General features: G+C 40.7%; 1 protein-coding gene across 9 annotated transcripts in view; it reads right to left on the bottom strand.

Annotated features, from left to right (window-relative positions):
* PDE4DIP (phosphodiesterase 4D interacting protein) overlaps nt 1–18,371 on the bottom strand; it is a 250,860-nt gene that overhangs the window by 112,653 nt on the left and 119,836 nt on the right. For all 9 annotated transcript variants that reach the window (XR_011259665.1, XM_069602460.1, XM_069602428.1 and 6 more), the window contains 3 exons: nt 3,941–4,017; nt 1,250–1,373; nt 889–1,064 (listed from right to left, as the gene is read on the bottom strand). Coding sequence is in view for 8 of the 9 variants with exons in the window: in XM_069602460.1 (XP_069458561.1) it covers nt 889–1,064; nt 1,250–1,373; nt 3,941–4,017 (377 nt within the window). In the remaining variant the exon portion in view is untranslated. The remainder of the gene's footprint in view (nt 1–888; nt 1,065–1,249; nt 1,374–3,940; nt 4,018–18,371) is intronic.

Below are 18,371 nucleotides of genomic sequence, written 5' to 3'. Positions count from 1 at the left end.
CTAAATACTTGTCAATTTCATTTCAAAACTTCTCTGAATTGTTAGATTGGGATGAAAATGGAGAAAGGCAGGACCAGAAGTAAAGAGAATAGTTAAGAAGTTGCTGTAATAACCAAGACACAGTCCTGCCCTCAACAACTGCCCACTTACCTTCATGAGAAAATTCAAGTTCCTTTTAAATACAAAGCCAGCACAGTCAGATGCCTTTTTCCCAATACAGCTTACCTCTCACTGGTCTTTCCCAGACCCTCCACTCTGGTCCTGTAGAACTAATTATATGTCTTGAAATATGCCTGTCCCTGTGTCTCCCCTCAATGGTGTTTCCTCCTGCACAGGACATTTCCCCTCCCTAATCACTTCCTACATTGCTTCTTTCAACTCCTATTCACTCTTCAAAATCTACCTCAGATTTCACCTCCTCCAGGAAACTTCCAGTGGCACTCTGCTCTTGAGTAGATGACAATCCTATACACCCCAGAGTATCCCATGCTACTTCTACCAGAGAACTTATTAATAATGTATAACGTGTCTTGATGGCAGGAAATGGGCCTTTCATCTCTGTAACCTGAGTGCTTAGTCCAGTGTCTGGCATACAGCAGGTGCTCAATCCATGTGAATAAGTGATCATGTCTCTTGTTCACTATCATTTGACCATTGTTCTACTTACACCTACTTAAATCTCCTGATTGCCAGCAAGTCAGTTCTGTTAATGGATACCATTAAAGACTCAACCCTAAAAAGATATTCTTTACTTAGGGGAGCCATAAAGTCTTGGAAATGGTGAAGGTCCACAAGTCCTTAAAAGGCAACAGTGTAGCTGCTATATACTCTCACTTGCTGGAAAACAGGCAAAAGACAAGTAGCAAATACAGTACCAAAGGTACCTACTTGTCCCTCTGGGCCAGGGCCTCAGTGTACTGGTCAGATTTGACCTGGTCTCCTGGTACACCTTCCCTCTCCTTGGTGACTCCCTTCAGTTTCTCCGAGAGCTCCAGGTTACACTCTTTCTCTGCTTCCACCAGAGCCGCCATCCGTGCGGCTTCATTTTTTGCTAGCCTGGACTCCTGCAAGAAGACACAAAAAAGAATGAGAACCAAGAAGCTGCAAAGCCCCCACCTAGGTTAGGAGCCCTGAAACACAGGGACACTTAAGGAGCTTAGGAAGGAAAGTAGAGAGGGAAAAGGTGAAGGCCAGGAGGCAGAGCAATCAGGAAAGAGGTGAAAGGGAAGCCGTAGCTGGGGATACTCACCTCTTGCAGAAGCTGGATCTTATTCTCCAGGAGCTCGTAAACATGCTCCGTCTCCTGCTGTCTCTCCTCAAACTGGCGCCGGAGCTCAGCTTCATTATGGCTGTTGATATTCTCCGCATCAGCGCTAAAACCACAGAACGTTAGCCAGTCACAGCCAGCTGTATAACTTAGCAAGGGGACCCATTCAGGCTGTTTCAGTACTTCTGAATCACACTGGTGAGAAGAAATTATTTGTGGAACTGCAATTATTTGTGGAACTGCAATTATTCATGGAACTGCTCATTCCAACTTTTCAGATAATCTTTTAGGAATTCTAATTTGTATTGCTTGTCAGTCAGAATGTACTTGACACCCGAGAAGCTTCACGACTGCTACAGCTTTAAGAGGAAAAGCTTTCAGTTGAAAGGCAGGTAGTCATCAAATGGCTTAGAACTCAGCATCCATGTTCACTGCCACCTGTCCCTGGACTCTTCCATTTGGACTGCTCTCCCAGAGTCCTTTGCTCATTCTTTGACTTCTTGCTATTTGAACTTAGAGTGTTCCTTCCATTTAGGTTGCTGGAACAGAATATCCATCTGGACAGCCATAGAAAGGCTCTTGTCCTTTCTAGCCAGTAACCTGTAAACTGTCCTGAGTCTGGGCTACCTACCCAGAGTTCTGTCCAGTTTCCCCATGGTCCCATGCAGAAAGTGGACATTTAATCTACGGAAGATCAGGGTTCTGGCCCAGCTTTGCTTCTCTAATGTCCTCAGGAATGAATGTCCAGGCACTAGCACGAAGCGGGTAAGGTGTCACCGGCTTATTTATAGCTGACAACAGCTGCCCTTAGATGTCTGAGGATTAGAATTTGAAGGCAGTATCAGGTGCTGAATGATCTTAATTCCGGTTGATTTTATTCCTGTTTTAAGCCATTTGATGAGAACCACTGACCATCTTCTTGTTTTCAGGGTAGAGAGAACAATACTGAACCTTCACAGGCTCATGATAAAACAAAGGTGCTCTATCCAAGCCCAGGAGTATTTTAATATTAGGCCCAAGAGGTTGTGTCCATGGCAACTAAATGGAGCTTCTTTAAGGATTATAGAATTCCTTGGTCGAAGTGGACACTACTCAGCACTGTCCTGGAAACTATACTTATCTTGAGTTCATGTCATTATACATGAACATGAGTTCATGTATAATGAAGGGAGTAGAAGGGTCTTTGTTGTGCAAGTGATACCAGTCAAGAGAATAACCTAAGACCCCCCTAAATAGGCAGACCTCAGGAATAATAAACTTTTACTTTGACTCCATATTCCTTGATAAATGTAACAGACAACAGCAAAGTACAATATCATAAGACTGAAGTTACAAATTTTCTGAGTAACTCAGTGAGCCAGGAATGCCTGATTTAATAGGCTACAGCTGTTGTGAAGGCAGAAGTGCCTTGAACTTGATGCCAGACGTTGTGGGTTCTGCCACTCATCTGCAAAGACTTTAACACTCTGTACCTTAGCTTTCTCATTTCTAAAAATAGGATAGTGCCACCTAATAAAAGGCTGAAATGATAATTAAAAATACACTATACAAATCTCAAAATTTATAACTCAATTGGTATTTCACATGTTCCTAAAATCTATAAGCTCATTTAATGCCTTGGTAAGTAATTGAGTAATATCAGCATACTGTGTACAGCTGAGCCTAGTTTGAGTATTCTAATATTGCTGGACTATCACTCTATTAATAAGCATCAAGAAATACTATAGAGATAGAAGGAAAGCCAGATCAGATTGAATATATACTGATTCTAGGACATAATCTGAAAATTATTTTTAGTAAAAAATTCAGTAACATTTGTCATTTAAAACTAAGGGGTTTTTTAATTATAAAAGTAACCATGCTAATAATATTGGTATATAAAAATAATGAAGTCTTCTCCCTACCACAAATTCCAGTCTCACTCTCTTGATAAAAGCAATGTAAAAGTGTTTGGTATGTAACCCTGCAGTTTTTTCTATGCATACTCAACCAAGCACATGTACACATAGGTTGTTTGTCTTTACCTAAAGGATACTTATATTCTAAGTATCACTGAGCACTTTGCCCCTTAGTGTATCAGGGACTTTCCACCAGGATAATAATATATAGACCTAATTCATTTGTAATGACTGTATAATATTCCATAGTATGTTTATATTGAAATGTTTTCAACCATTGTCCTATTGATGGATAGTTTTTTTAATTTTTTTTGCAATTACAAAAAATGATGTGATTAATATCCTTATATATTTATCCTTTTATGCTTATTTTTTTATTTATAATGAATAAATTCCTTTTAGGAATGATTTGATCAAAGAAAGTACTGATTTTTTACTTTCATAAGTAGTACTACATTCCAAAAATGTTACCACAATTTGCATTTTTACCAGCAGTATATGAGAGTACCCATTTCCCCCAAATTCTGTGTCAACCCTGGATGTTCTTTGTAGATTATTGACTAGGAAGTTTACAGGCTTAGGTTTGATGACATTACAATCTACTTCAATGTCTCTCAGACTTAGAGAGCCCAAGGAAAAGAAGGCCCCTTGTCTCAACTCCTAAACTGGATACAGCACTCAAATGCCAGAATTAAGGTTAAAGAATTTGGTTACAGCTAAATGAGCCAGACTCTGGAAAAAACCAAGAGCTCAACTAGTTCAAACTGCAACTCACCATGTTTTATCCAGATGCTGTCTCTTGTCCTGGAGTTCTCGTTTCAGGCTCTCTACTTCAACCTTCAACTCTATGTTCTGAAAAGCAAACAGGCCTTAATTATCATTAACTGCCACAGACACCCGGTTAGACAGAGAAAAGACAAATATTATATGATACCACTTATACGTGGAGAAGGAAATGGCAACCCACTCCAGTATCCTTGCCTGGAGAATCCCATGGACAAGAGCCTGGTGGGCTCCAGTCCATGGGGTCGCAGAGAGTCAGACATGACTTGAGCGACTAACACACACGGATGTGGAATATAAAATATGACACAAATGAACTTATTTACAAAACAGAAACAGACTTACAGACATAGAAAACAAACTTATGATTACCAAAGTGGGGGTGGGAGATAAATTAAAAGTATGGGATTATCGAGTACATACCACTATACACACACATATCTGAATCACTTTGCTATACATCTGAAACTAACACAATATTGTAAATAACTAAGTTGGTTTTTTAAAATTTGCTATTATTACTTACAAAAACAATAGTTTTCCTTTCCTGACTGCGATAGCTGAAGTTCTCAGCCATAATCACATATTAAATTAATAATATGCCATACAAAGGAAAGAAAATAATTACACCAAAGGTGGAATATCCTGGGCACCTGCACACAAACAGATATTCAATCTAAGTAAGTAGAAAAGAGAAATGAAAAGGAGGGAAAAAAAGAATAAATACAGTTACTTCTCTAGGTTTTATCATTTTATCTATCCAAGCAAACAGACAACAAAGTTTATGAGCCTCACACAGAACTGCTAAAACAGTCTCATCTTACAAGATTAGATGGTAAATCTTTTGTTCTGGTGGATAACAATCAATTATTCTGGTGGATCAAGGTAATTTCATGGTAATTTCAAAATCTACCACATGGAAATGTAAGTACATTCCAATTTACAACATTAAATTTTAACCCTCTGTAACCATTCTCTTCAGAAAAATTCCTGCATAGTTAATCACATTTCTCCATTCTCCATTAGTAAGTATTCAAATATAAACTGTTAAATTCTATATACAGCTGAAGAGAATCTGAATTTGACTGTATTTGCTTATCCTATCACCAAATGTTGTCAGCGCTTTGTCAAGATACCTGTGCAAATGTATGTACTCAGGAAAGAGTGGCTGGGGAGGAGAGAGTCTCTCTCTTTCTACATGTCCCCAGAAGAGTATGGGGATTCCCTGTGGTTCCGATGGTATAGAATCTGCCTGTAATGCTGGAGACCTGGGTTCAAGCCCTGGGTTGGAAAGATCCCCTGGAGAAGGGAAAGGAAACCCACTTTGGTATTCTTGCCTGGAGAATTAGTATCTAGAACTAGAGTACTAGGCTAACAATGAGTTTACAGATTAACTGTGTTTAGTTATATTTTCTCTGTGTTGGTAGCTTGTTCTGTTTCAGGAAACATCACTTGACTGGAATCTTAACACCAATCCATGTTAAACACAAAATTCTCCTGGACTGATTTCCATTCTTGGTGTTCAAAGTTCAATATACAATTAGGTTTAAAAAAAAAAGAGTAACCAATTACCTGACTCCTTTCCAAGAATTTTTTTAAAAAAAGATTATCCTTTTATTTGACATACCATACCTTTCCCGCCCCCCTTCCAGTTCTATTGAGATATATTTGACACACACCACTGTATAAGTTTAAAGGGTAGAGCATAATGACTTACATACATAATGAAATGAGCTTAGTGAACATTCATCACCCCATATAGATATAAAATTAATGAACAGAAATTTTTTTCCAAGTCTTCAATTTTAACTCTATAAATTGATCCACTGCTCATATAATCTACAATGTGGCTATTCCTTTAAAAAATAGAGGTTTAAAAAATTCTGCTCCAGAAGAAGCTGTGACACAGTGAATCTCTAAAAAACAAACAAACAAACCACCTTTCTTAAAAATCAAGTAAAATTTTTTGCCTGACCAGTTTAAAAAAAAAATTTTTAATGCAAAATGTATCAATCCTTTCAGCATCAGAATAGATTCATTATTACCCACTATATTAATTAGGTGGAGAAGGAAATGGCAACCCACTCCAGTATTCTTGCCTAGAGAATCCCAGGGACAGCAGAACCTGGTGGGCTGCCGTCTATGGGGTGGCACAGAGTCAGATATGACTGAAGCAGCTTAGCATGTATGCATGCATTGGAGAAGGAAATGGCAACCTACTCCAGTATTCTTGCCTGGAGAATCCCAGCGACAGAGGAGCCTGGTGGGCTGCCATCTACGGGGTTGCATAGAATTGGACACGACTGAAGCAACTTAGCAGCAGCAGCAGCAGTAGTATATTAATTAGCAATAGTTTTCACACTATGTTCCACAAATAAACAACATTACACCTAAAACAGCTAGAGAAAGAAGAACATACCAAATCAACACTCAGAAAACTAAAATCTTCATATCCAGTCCCATCACTTCACGGCAAAAAGATGGGGAAACAATGGAAACAGTGGCAGACTTTATTTTCTTGGGCTTCAAAATCACTGCAGATGGTGACTGTAGTCATGAAATTAAAAGATGCTTGCTCCTTGGAAGAAAAGCTATGACCAAGCTAGTGAAAAGTGAAAGTGAAAAGCACTCAGTCATGTCTGACTCTTTGCAACCCCAGGGACTTCTCCACGCCAGAATACTGGAGTGGGGTACCCTTTCCCTTCTCCAGGAATGACCAACCTAGACAGCATATTAAAAAGCACAGACATTACTTTTGTCAACAAAGGTCCGACTAGTCAAAGCTATGGTTTTTCCAGTAGTCATGTATGGATGGGAGAGTTGGACTATAAAGAAAGCTGAGTGCTAAAGAATTGATGCTTTTGAACTCTGGTGTTGGAGAAGACTCTTGAGAGTCCCTTGGACAGCAAGGAGACCCAACCAGTCCATCCTAAAGGAAACCAGACCTGAATATGTACTGGAAGGACTGATGCTGAAGCTGAAACTCTAGTACTTTGGCCACCTGATTTGAAGAACTGACTCATTTGAAAAGACCCTGATGCTGGAAAAGAATGAAGGCAGGAGGAGAAGGGGACGACAGAGGGCAAGATGATTGGATGGCATCACTGACTCAACGGACACGAGTTTGAATAAACTCTGGGAGTTGGTAATGGACAGGGAGGCCCGGCTGCAGTCCATGGAGTCACAGAGTCAGACACGACTGAGCGACTGAATTGAACTGAAACAGACTCACAGATGCAGAAAACAAATTTTGGTTACCAAAGGGGAAAGACTGGGGGAGGGATAAATTAGAAGTTCGGGATTCACAGATACACACCACTATATACAAAATTAGATGATCAACAATGACGTACTGTATAGCACGGGGAACTCTACTCGATATTCTGTAGTAATCTATATAGGAAAGTAATTTGTAAAAGAATACACATATATATGGAAAACTGAGTCACTTTGCTATACACCTGAAACTAACACAACACTGTAAATCAACTATACTCCAACATGAAATAAAAATTTAAACATATCAAAAGATAAATGGTTTTACCTGATTAGTTCTTTAAAAGAGAGAACTTTGAAATTTTTTATTTACTTATTTTTGGATGTGCTCGTTCTTCATTGCTGCAGGGGCTTTCCTCTAGTTGCAGAGAGCCCTCTCTAGCCACAGTGTGTGGGCTTTTCCTTGCAGTGGCCTCTCTTGTTGTGGTGTCCAGGCTCTAGGGAATTTGGGCTTTAGCAGGTGCACACAGGGGCTCAATAGTTGAGGCTCCTTGGTTCTAGAGCACAGGCTCAGTAGCCATGGCATACAGGCTTAGCTGTTCCACAGCATGTGGGATCTTCCCAGATCTGGAATTGAACCCATGTCTCCTGCATTGGCAGGCAGATTCTTTACCACTGAGCCACCAGGGAAGCCCTAGAAAAATGTACTTAATGTAAAAATGTATCAATCATTTCATCATTAGATTAGAAGATTACCTATTATGTTTTCTAGGTCAATAGTTTGCACACTGGCCCACCAAGATTCCACAAGACACTTTTAGGAGTGGGGGAGGGAGAAGTTTAAATTGAAAAAGTGTGGTCACAGCCTGAGAATGTTAAAATAGCCTGCTTTGACTCTTGCAGGCCCCCTTCTCTTCCATTGTTAACAACATTCAGTGGGGAAACAGGTCATGTGGAGAATCATGAAGATGTGTAACATATATTTCTTACACTTGGTATGCTTGTAGTCCAGCTGAGAAAAGCAAAGTTCCAAGGTATGGATTTAAAATGCTAAAGGCGATGACTGATGAGGAAGTACAGGATATAGCCTAATGCAAAGAAGGTTTAATGTGTGGATAAAGAAAGTCACTGTAGATGAGTAAATATGGTATTAAGATAGAAATTGCTATACAATCCATTCAGTAGGTCATTTATTTCAAGCGCAAATATTTTACATAGCAACATTCTAGAATAATTAAAGAAATTTTATTCATGATTTAATAAATAAACAAAATTTGGTATATCCATACAATGGAATGCTGTTAGGCCATAAAAAGGAATGATATAGGCTACAACATGGCTGATCCTTGAATACATTATGTCAAGCAAAAGCGTCACAAAGCCACACATTGTATGACTCCCTTTATATGAAATGTCCAGAGTAGACAAATCCAGAAAAATAAAGTCCACTGGTGATTGACTCAGGCTGGGGGAATTGGGGAGTGATGCTTAATGGGGAGGGGGTTTCCTTGTGGAGTGATAAAAATGTTCTAAAATTTACTGCCTTGATATTTGCACAACTCTGAATATTCTAGAAACACAGATGTATATATTAACTGTACACTTTAAATCAGTGAATTGATTTGGTATGTGAATTTATTTCAATTAAATTGCTATAAAATATTTTCAAAAGCCCTAGGAAGTTACAGTGGTTATAATTAAATGGTAACAATGATTATATATTGTATATCATACATGCTGTTAGAATAGTCAGCACCTAAAGAACATCATTATTGTATCTGAACTAAAGAGCAAAACTATACCTTGCCTTCAAGCATCTTTAGTGGAGGTTAGCACTGGGTATTTAAAATCTCTTTCCAACCCTGGCCCTCCTCTCCAGCCCCCACAGTTACCACCCTATGAGGTACTCCTTCCTTATCCCTGGGATCAGAATGAATAGTCTCAAAACTCATCTCCCCAGCCTCAGTCTCTCTGTAACAGGAGGGAAAGGGACAGGGCACAACTTTTCACAGAATGACATAGCCCAAGGACACAACATAAATCACAATAATCAAATGGGTCCAAGATGACAGAAATGTCGAATTTAAGTAGACCTTGATCCTCAATTAGCAAGCTAAATGACACATCCAGAGGCACCATGACAGTCCCAAAGCACTGTCAAAAGACCAAGGAGTGGGCAGTGGCCCAATTCCTGGAAATTTCCACCCCTTGCCCAAAATAGTTGGAATAATCCTCCCACTCATTCAGTTCAGGTCAGTTCATTTCAGTTGCTCAGTTGCGTCTGACTCTTTGCTACCCCATGGACACCAGCATGCAAGGCTTCCCTGTCCATCACCAACTCCCAGAGCTTGCTCAAACTCATGTCCATTGAGTTGGTAAGGCCATCCAACCATCTTACCCTCTGTTGTCCCCTTCTCCTGCCTTCAGTCTTTCCCAGCATTCAAATGAGTCAGTTCTTCGCATCAAGTGCAAAGTATTAGTGTTTCAGCTTCTGCATCAGTCCTTCCAATGAACATTCAGGACTGATCTCCTTTAGGACTGACTGGCTGGATCGCCTTGCATTCCAAGGGACTCTCAAGAGTCTTCTTCAACACCACAGTTCAAAAGCATCAATTCTTAAGTGATCAGTTTTCTTTATGGTCCAACTCTCACATTCATACATGACTACTAGAAAAACCATAGGTTTGAGTAGACAGATCTTTGTCAGTAATGTCTGTTTTTTAATATGCTGTCTAGGTTGGTCATAGCTTTTCTTCCAAGCAGCAAGCGTCCTTTAATATCATGGCTTCAGTCATCATCTGCAGTGATTTTGGAGCCCAAGAAAATAAAGTCTCTCACTGATTCCATTGTTTTCCAATCTATTTGCCATGAAGTGATGCGACTGGATGCCATGATCTTAGTTTTCTGAATGTTGAATTTTAAGCCAGTTTTTTCACTCTCCTCTTTCACTTTCATCAAGAGGCTCTTTAGTTCTTCTTCACTTTCTGCCATAAGGGTAGTGTCATCTGCGTATCTGAGATTATTGATAGTTCTCCCGGCAATCTTGATTCCAGTTTGTGCTTCATCCAGCTTAGCATTTTGCATGATGTACTCTGCATATAAGTTAAATAAGTAGGGTGACAATATACAGCCTTGACGCACTCTTTTCCCAATTTGAAACCAGGCTGTTGTTCCACATCCAGTTCTAACTGTTGCTTCTTGATCTGCATACAGATTTCTCAGAAGGCTGGTCAAGTGGTCTGATATTCCCTTCTCTTTCAGAATTTTCCACAGTTTATTGTGATCTACACAGTCAAAGGCTTTGGCACAACCAATAAAGCAGAAGTAGATGTTTTTCTGGAATTCTCTTGCTTTTTCTATGATCCAATGGATGTTGGCAATTTGATCTCTGGTTCCTCTGGCTTTTCTAAATCCAGCTTAAACATCTGGAAGTTCACGGTTCATGTACTGTTGAAGCCTGGCTTGGAGAATTTTCAACAGTACTTTACTAGCATGTGAGATGAGTGCAATTGTGAACATTCTTTGGTATTGCCCTTCTTTGGGATTGGAATGAAAACTGACTTTTCCAGTCCTGTGGCCACTGTTGAGTTTTCCAAATTTGCTGGCATATTGAATGCAGCACTTTAACAGCATCACCTTTTAGTATTTGAAATAGCTCAACTGGAATTCCATCACCTCCTCTAGCTTTGTTCATAGTGATGCTTCCTAAGGCCTACTTGACTTCCGTTCCAGGATGTCCCACTCATTAGCATATGAAATTACCCAGCCTATAAAAACTAACCACGTCATATTTTGTGGCCACACTTGCCCTCTGCAATGGCCCACACTCTGTATGTGGAGTGTGCTTCTCTCTGAATCTGAATAAATCCACTTCTTACCTATACTTTGTCTCTCACTGAATTCTTTCTGTGAAGAGACATCAAGAACCTGAGCTTCATTTCCATGATAAGTCATTTCAGTCATGTCTGACTCTTGCAACCCCATGTACTGTAGCCCGCCAGGCTCCTCTGTCCATGGGATTCTCCAGGCATGAATACTGGAGTGGTTTTCCATGCCCTTCTCCAGGGGATCTTCCTGACTCAGGAAATTGAACCTGCATCTCTTGTGCCTCGTGCTTTGGCAGGCAGGTTCTTTACCACTAGCGCCACCTGGGAGCTTCAATAGGTCCTGAGTTTTGGCAGGGTTTAAGTCCTGGTCACGTAGGTTCAAGTCCGAATCTGAGGTAAATGATTTCATCTCCACCATTTAAATTATACATCTCTAATTAGTTTACTGTCTTTACTCAGAAATCTTTTCAAGGTTTTTAATTGAATAGCAATTAAATTTTACACAACTCAGCTTGAGAATGGAATCTACTCAAAACTGGACCTCAACTTACCTATCCGGCTTTGTCTGCCATCACACTCCACCAGCCCAGCTGGATTTCTCCCACACGTCCTATGCTTTCCAACTAACACATCACTATTCTCCCTTCAGCTTCATCATTCAATGCCATGTCCCATGAGGCCTTACTTCACCTCCCCATTAAAAATATTTCTTTTGCCTCTAATTTTTCACAATGATCATTCTATTTGTATTTCAATATTGACACACCATATAATGCTTTGTCTTTCTACCTGGCCTTTTACACTTCTAAATGACAGATTCCCTTGGGATAGAGAAAAACGATGGTGTGGTGGAACCAGCCAGATGTGATGACAAGGCATGTCATCTTAATGCCTTTCAGCTCTGTGATGCTGGAACATGGGTTTTAGGACAGCAGACCTCAAAAGGCAGAAATCCCTTTCGGCCACTTACTAACTGATGACCTTTTTTGCATAAGTTACTTAACCTCTTAGAACCTAATTTTGTCATCAATAAAAGGGGATTATAAACATTACCTTGAGGGGTCTAGTGAAGGGTAAATGAGATAACTCAAGTACCCAGCACAGTGCCTCATTCAAATAGCTAGAGGCTGTGACTAAGACGCCTTCAGTGCTTTGAGGCTGTATGTGTAGTAAGTGCACTGGAGGAGTGCGCTAACCAGTCAACCATCCAACCAAGCAACAGGAACAGATGCACACAGGCAGAAGTAGGATGATAATATGTTTGTTGGAGAAAAAGGAGATTGGATAATGCTGTCTGAGTGTGCTGTGGTGTGCTCAGTTATGTCTGACTCTTCACTACCCTATGAACTGTAGCCCTCTAGGCTCCTTTGTCCATGGGAGTTTCCAGGCAAGAATACTGGACTGGGTTGCCATTTCTTCTTCCAGGGAATCCTTTCAACCCAGGGATCGAACCCATGTCTCCTGCATCGCCTGCACTGGCAGATGAATTCTCTACCACTGAGCCACCAGGGAAACATGTATCTCTTAGAGAATATTCACAGTTTAAAACAGAGAAGGACTTTGAAGGCTTCAAATAAACAGTGTTTTGTACACTTTTTTGTGTAATTCAAAACACTTTTTATCTGAAGTCTTTAAAAGACCTCTGTTTTAAACTGTGAACATTCCCTAAGAGGTATATTATTAACCCATTGAAGATTAAAAAAGTTGCTAAAACTGAGGCATGAAATGGAAAAATAACTTGCCCCAGCTCAACTCAAGTCACTAGCGAAATTACCAAACACAGTTTAGAATTCCAGCCTCCTCTTCTACCTTTCATCCCCTCCCATAACAGGGAGAAACATTCTATTCCTGTGCCTAGTCTCCTAGATTCAGAAGCACTAATTAAGATTTCCAGACCTTAAAATGGGCAGTTAAAAGAGAAAGGTGAGCATGGGCTAAGGATTAGATGGTATTAGGAAATGATCTTAAATTGGCCCAGCCAGTATGGAGAACACTCTGGAGTTTCCTTTAAAAACGAAACACAGAGCTCTTGTGGGCTTCCCTAGTGGTTCAGCGGTAAAGAATCCTCCGGCCAATGCAGGAGACTTGAGTTCAATCCCTGGGTCAGGAAGATCCCCTGGAGAAGGAAATGACAACCCACTCCAGTATTCTTGCCTGGAAAATCCCATGGACAGAGGGGCATCATAGGCTACAGTTCACGGGGTCACAAAGAGTCAGGCACAACTTAGTGACTAAACAGCAATAATAAAAGAGCTGCTGCAGGGAAGGGCCAGTTCTGACTCCATGTTGGATTTGTTTCTTTGACTTTAACCTTTGCTTGTCATTGCTTTTGTTATTATAATTGCTTGCCTCAGGGAACCTGCCCCTCTGACTGACTGTTAAACTAGAGCGCCTTTGTTCAGCTCACAGGTGGCTCAGACGGAAAAGCATCCGTCTGCAATACGGGAGACCCAGGTTCCATCCCTGGGTTGGGAAGATCCCCTGGAAAGGAAGGAAATGGCAGTCCACTCCAGTATTCGTGCCTGGAAAATCCCATGGACGGCGGATCCTGGTAGGCTACTGTCCATGGGGTCACAAAGAGTCAGACACGACTGAGCCACTTCACTTCACTTCACCTGTGAATAGGCTTCCCTGGCAGCTCAGATGGTAAAGAAGTTCAGAAGACCTGGGTTCAGTCCCTGGGTTGGAAAGATCCCCTAGAGAAGATAATGGCTACCCACTCCAGTAATCTTTGAACAGAGTATTCCATGGGGTTGCAGAGAGTCAAACAAGAAGACACAACTGGACAACTGACATTTTCACCTGTGAATAGTTGCAACAAAGAGATTAACATTTTCCCTCCATAAAGTTGGCCATTCTAGGAAAGATTTGCAAGAAAATGGTCTTCTTACTTTACTACTCAACTCCTCTCCATCTCTGTTCTATGAAAGAACCTGGCATACAGACCCTGACAAGATGGTTATTTGGGGACATTAATTTGCCATCTTCTTGGTCACTCATATTCCTTGTCTCAACACCGTGTCTCCAATCAATTGGCCTGTCATGTAGTGAGCAGATGTCAATGTTCAATGCAGCACTATTTACAATAGCCAAGACATGGAAACAGCCTAAATGTCCACTGACAAACGAATGGATAAAGAAAATGCAACACCTATATATAATGGACTATTACTCAGCCATTAAACAGAATGAAATAATGTCATTTACAGCAACAAGGATGGGCCTAGAGATTTTCATATTAAGCAAAGTTAAGTCAGACAAAGACAAATATACATGATCACTTATATGTGGAATCTAAAAAATGATAGAAAATGAACTTATTCACAAAACAGAAATACACTCTCATAGGCTTCAAAAACAAACTTATGATTACCAAAAGGGAAAGAAAGGTGAGGGCAGGGATAAATTAGGTTGGGATTAACATTTCCATACTTCTGTAAACAATAAACAAGGGCCTACTCTATAGCACAGAGAATTCTACTCAATACGCTGTAATGACCTATATGGGAAAATAATCTGACAAAGAACAGATATGTGTATCAGTTCAGTTCAGTCGCTCAGTCGTGTCCGACTCTTTGCAACCCCATGAATTGCAGCATGCCAGGCCTCCCTGTCCATCACCATCTCCCGGAGTTCATTCAAACTCACATCCATCAAGTCAGTGATGCCATCCAGCCATCTCATCCTCTGTCGTCCCCTTCTCCTCCTGCCCCTAATCCCTCCTAGCCATCAGAGTCTTTTCCAATGAGTCAACTCTTCACATGAGGTGGCCAAAGTACTGGAGTTTCAGCTTTAGCATCATTCCTTCCAAAGAATAGCCAGGACTGATCTCCTTTAGAATGGACTGATTGGATTTCCTTGCGGTCCAAGGGACTCTCAAGAGTCTCCTCCAACACCACAGTTCAAAAGCATCAATTATTCGGTGCTCAGCTTTCTTCACAGTCCAACTCTCACATCCATACATGACCACTGGAAAAACCATAGCCTTGACTAGATGGACCTTTGTTGGCAAAGTAATGTCTCTCCTTTTGAATATGCTATCTAGGTTGGTCATAACTTTCCTTCCAAGGAGTAAGTGTCTTTTATTGCAATCACCATCTGCAGTGATTTTGGAGCCCCCAAAATAAAGTCTGACATTGTTTCCACTGTTTCCCCATCTATTTCCCATGAAGTGATGGGACCAGATGTCATGATCTTAGTTTTCTGAATGTTGAGCTTTAAGCCAACTTTTTCACTCTCCTTTCACTTTCATCAAGATGCTTTTTAGTTCCTCTTCACTTTCTGCCATAAGGGTGGCAGATATATAACTAAATCTCTTTGCTATATATCTGAAACTAAAACAACATTGTAAATCAACTATACTCCAATGCAAAATTTAAAAATAAAGACAATTATTACATAAAAAAATAAATTATGTTATGGTTAAAAACAAAGCCCTTATTGGTTAAAAGTACGTTCTGACGTCTTTCCAGATGCAGTGCTGTGATGTCTGACAGTTGCTGTGAGGAACCGAGGACGGAATCAATAGGATGTTGGTAACTGTTGAAGTTGGTGACAGGTACATGGGTCCCCATACTCAGGATAGGCACATGGGAGCACTGTTCATTTTATCATTATCTGCTTTTGAAAATTTTCCTAATGAAAAATCAGAAAGCGTATTTTCATCATGAAAATGTAGATGTCCATATTCTTTATTACTTTTACCTCTGGAATTCTCTAAACTATGGTCGTAGATAGCAAAGAACACCTGGCTCCCTATACCTGTAGCAGCACCTTTCAGCCACTGGACTTACAGAAAACAGTGGTGCTGAGTCTATTTCCTAATATTGAGGGATAAAGAAAATACATCTGCCTCTTAAACTGGGGGACTCAGAATGCAACTTGGTCACAGGGAGAAAAGATCTGCAGAAATAAATGAGAAGCAAGGTTCTTCAGAGAAGAACCTGCAATTTCTTTAACTGGGCAGACCGAACTAATAAAAGCACAGATCTCTCACTTGCCGCCTACCCTCTTTCCAGTCTCCTTCAACTCTCACCGTGCCTCACACTCTCTCCTTCTCCCTCCACCTCCCCCCACTCACCTCACCCAGCTGGAACAGACCCTTCTGGTCTGACACAGTGATGTCATCGGTCATTATCCAGTGGCTATCTTTTCTGAAAACCAGAGTTCTGAGTGATAATAGTTTATGGCAAGAGTTTCCAAGACTCTGCTGACCACCTTCTTCACCTCTAAACCAAGGGCGTCTGCTGATTGAGGAATCAATCATACAAGTGCCCCTGGACACCAAGGCTTTGTCTGAGCTGCTCTTAGCCTGTGATGTCTTCTGTCTTCTTTCTAAAACTGTTCTTAATTACATGCATGCTTGTGTGCGCACAACTGCTCTGTTTAAACATCCCCACCCCACCCCCTCCAGGAAACTGCCCAATCCCCCAGTCAGAACTTAACAACTCATTTCTCTTCACTCTCGCTGAACTTTATTTGTCACTAAAACAGCTATAATTTTATATCCATACTAAGACTCTTCTGAAAGTGAAAAGAGATGCTGTCACAAATATACCAGGACAACCAGCCAAATCAGGACTGTTCTGAGTAAACCAGGACTCAGTCATCTGACACCTCTCTAGCACAGCACTCACCTCACTCTGCTTTGATTAGGTATGTAAAATGTCTGGCTCCCTGTCTAGATTTTAATATCTGGAGAAGTACTTCGCCCTCAGTGCATGCAAGCATGCGTGCTAAGTCACCTGAGTCGTGTCTGACTCTGTCCGACCCATGGACTGCAGCCTGTCAGGCTCCTCTATCCATGGGATTCTCTAGGCAAGAATACTGGAGGGTATTCTTGGTTGCCCTGCCTTCCTCCAGGGAACTTCCCAACCCAGGGCTCAAACCCACATCTCTTTTGTCTCCTGCATTGGCAGGTGAGTTTTTTACTACTAGTGCCACCTGGGAAGCCTCAGTATCTCTCAGTATATGTTTATGGAATAAACCCTTCATCATCTGTCTTAAATTGCTAACTTACATGCTTGTTACAGTGTTTATCCTCAGATTTGTGTGTGTGTGAGTGTGTGTTGTATGTATCAACTAATCTTCAAGCACTCTGGGGGAAGAGATTATGTCTTATATTTCATAGTTTGCTTAGTTAGGGGAAGAGCAAGAATTCAAAAAATGAAAAAGAAAGTTTGACAGCATACCAGTATACATTCATTGACAACATCAGCAAGTAAGCTATGTATCAGAGATTAACACTTGCAAGAAATAAAGTGCTTTTTGATGTGCTAAGTGAATTGCTGCTGCTGCTGCTAAGTCGCTTCAGTCGTGTCCAACTCTGTGCAACCCCACAGATGGCAGCCCACCAGGCTCCCCTGTCCCTGGGATTCTCCAGGCAAGAACACTGGAGTGGGTTGCCATTTCCTTCTCCAATGCATGAAAGTGAAAAGTGAAAGTAAAGTCACTCAGTCATGTCTGACTTTTAGCGACCCCATGGACTGCAGCCTACCAGGCTCCTCCATCCATGGGATTTTCCAGGCAAGAGTACTGGATTGGGGTGCCATTGCCTTCTCCGGGTAAGTGAATTAGGGTCACTGAATGAAAGAAATGAGTATTACATCAGTAGGAAACAAGCCAGGGAGAAGCAGGCTTTCCATAGAAGAGTCTTTACTTAGAACAAAAGTAAACATGGCCAGATCTTACTCTAAATCAATTCTGTAAACTACAGGAAATTCAAAAAAAAATAGGAATTCAAAAATTAAGTAGTTTAATAGGAGCAAGAGTCTCAAACTCTTGAGAGCAGATCCTCTTATAATTTGATTATTAACCCAAATGGAAAAGTAACTCTGGTGGATGGGTTTTATTTTAAAATGCTTTCTTCTCTTTTTAGAATGATATCCCTTCTAGGAAAAATGTGGTTCAGAAGTATTTTTTGTTCCCAGTGTATTTCTTTTCCAGACTTCGCTGGTACCCCTGGGGCAAAGCATTAGCTCTGTAACACAGGATGAAGTACTGAGTATTTTCATAAGGGGTTCTGCAATCTGTCTCCAACAAGGGACAAAGGGTTGGTCCCTACACAATCCCTAGAAACAACATTTTAGCAGCTTCCAAGTGAGTTGTTTCATAGATGAGATTTCTTTTCACTCACCTAATTTTAAAACTAAAATAGAACCTTAGAAGGTCTAAATATTTGGCTCTTTCATTAACTGTGTGACCTTAGACTAGCCACCTCCAGAGCTTTATATTTTTATCCAATCAATTAATTTGAATCAGAGCCTCTCCCTCTTGCCCATAAGAATTATAATACCACCTGCATTGCTCATCTTCTCTGTTGATGTGAGATGTTTAGCTGGAAGGTGTTCAAATGCAAATCATGGAAGTTCTCAGACCCTC

This window comes from Ovis canadensis, chromosome 1, assembly GCF_042477335.2.
Source record: "Ovis canadensis isolate MfBH-ARS-UI-01 breed Bighorn chromosome 1, ARS-UI_OviCan_v2, whole genome shotgun sequence".
Classification (NCBI taxonomy): domain Eukaryota; kingdom Metazoa; phylum Chordata; class Mammalia; order Artiodactyla; family Bovidae; genus Ovis; species Ovis canadensis.
The sequence above is the reverse complement of the archived record's forward strand: the minus strand, read 5'-3'. Positions and strand labels throughout refer to the sequence as shown.